Source organism: Tupaia chinensis, unplaced genomic scaffold, assembly GCF_000334495.1.
Source record: "Tupaia chinensis unplaced genomic scaffold, TupChi_1.0 Scaffold143756_1, whole genome shotgun sequence".
Taxonomy (NCBI): Eukaryota; Metazoa; Chordata; class Mammalia; order Scandentia; family Tupaiidae; genus Tupaia; species Tupaia belangeri.
Window position 1 is genome coordinate 1,380,412 of NW_006203605.1, and position 975 is coordinate 1,381,386.

Here is a 975-nt window from a genome sequence, read left to right on the forward strand (position 1 = left end):
GGAACGTGCCGTTGTAGTGGTACCTGACGAAGTCGGACACCTGCGTGGCCCGGGGACAGGCAAGGGGCTTGAGGTAAGTGTGGATCTGAACCTGGTCTCCAGCGTTCCAGAGGTCCACCAGGAGGACGTCGAAGTGAAGCACGGCATTGGGAGGGATCACGCCAGCTGGAAGTGAAGGGAGCAAACACACACCTCAGACCCCGCTGCAGAGACAGAGCCACCGCACGGTCTAAAACAGCCCATTCTCCCACATCTACTCCAAGTGAAACCAAGAGGGAGAACAAAGTCTTCCTCTTATGAAGGTTATTGTTCAACATGCCTGTGCTAATGACATTTCCTCTCATATCTAGAAGAAATAAACCTAAGATAGAAATTTTAGCTGTGTGTGTTCAACGCTTTTCATTTCCCCCAATCTAAAGCTTCCAAGAGTCTTGATCTGCTTGACCAAACAGCACCAAATGTTCTCGTTTCTGCAGACGTGTTCATGGGCGGACAAAACTCACACACTCCTTCAGCTCCGTAGGCGAGCTCTGGGGGTATCGTCACAAAACGCCTCTCGTTCACACACATCCCGACCAGAGCCTGGTCCATCCCCGCGATGAGCTGTCCTTTTCCCACAAACACGTTGAAAGTGGAGTCTCTGTCATAGCTGAAGACCCAAAGGGTAGGGAGAGAGAAAAGAGAAGTGTAAGTAGTCCTTTCCTCCGAAAAACCAACCTGTGAACACGCGCCCCATGGGCACGGCACGGCCATGGCAAAGTGAGACCCTGCGAGGCTGCTGACAAGGACAGGCCTTCGCAAACTGCATTTGTAGAGGAGACTTTCAGGTCGCCTGGAGCACTGCCGGCAACTCTGGTTAGATAAACACTAGCATGACTCTCTCTAGAAACAGTAGATGTTAAGTTGGTTTGGAAAAATAGCTCTCTATTCTTTCAGTTAAAAATAGTTTACTCAGGACCAGCAAATGGTGTAATG

The 975-nt window shown here is 50.3% G+C and overlaps 1 protein-coding gene across 1 annotated transcript in view; it reads right to left on the reverse strand.

Annotated features, from left to right (window-relative positions):
- The window catches only part of FKBP9 (FKBP prolyl isomerase 9), a 36,996-nt gene extending 36,228 nt beyond the window's left edge, over positions 1-768 (reverse strand). The window contains 2 exon segments of the mRNA XM_027766853.1: positions 1-165; positions 504-768. The exon segment at positions 1-165 is cut by the window's left edge and continues 20 nt beyond it. Of these exon segments, the coding sequence (XP_027622654.1) occupies positions 1-165; positions 504-753 (415 nt within the window). The 5' untranslated portion in view covers positions 754-768.
- Between the last annotated feature and the right edge of the window lie 207 nt (positions 769-975).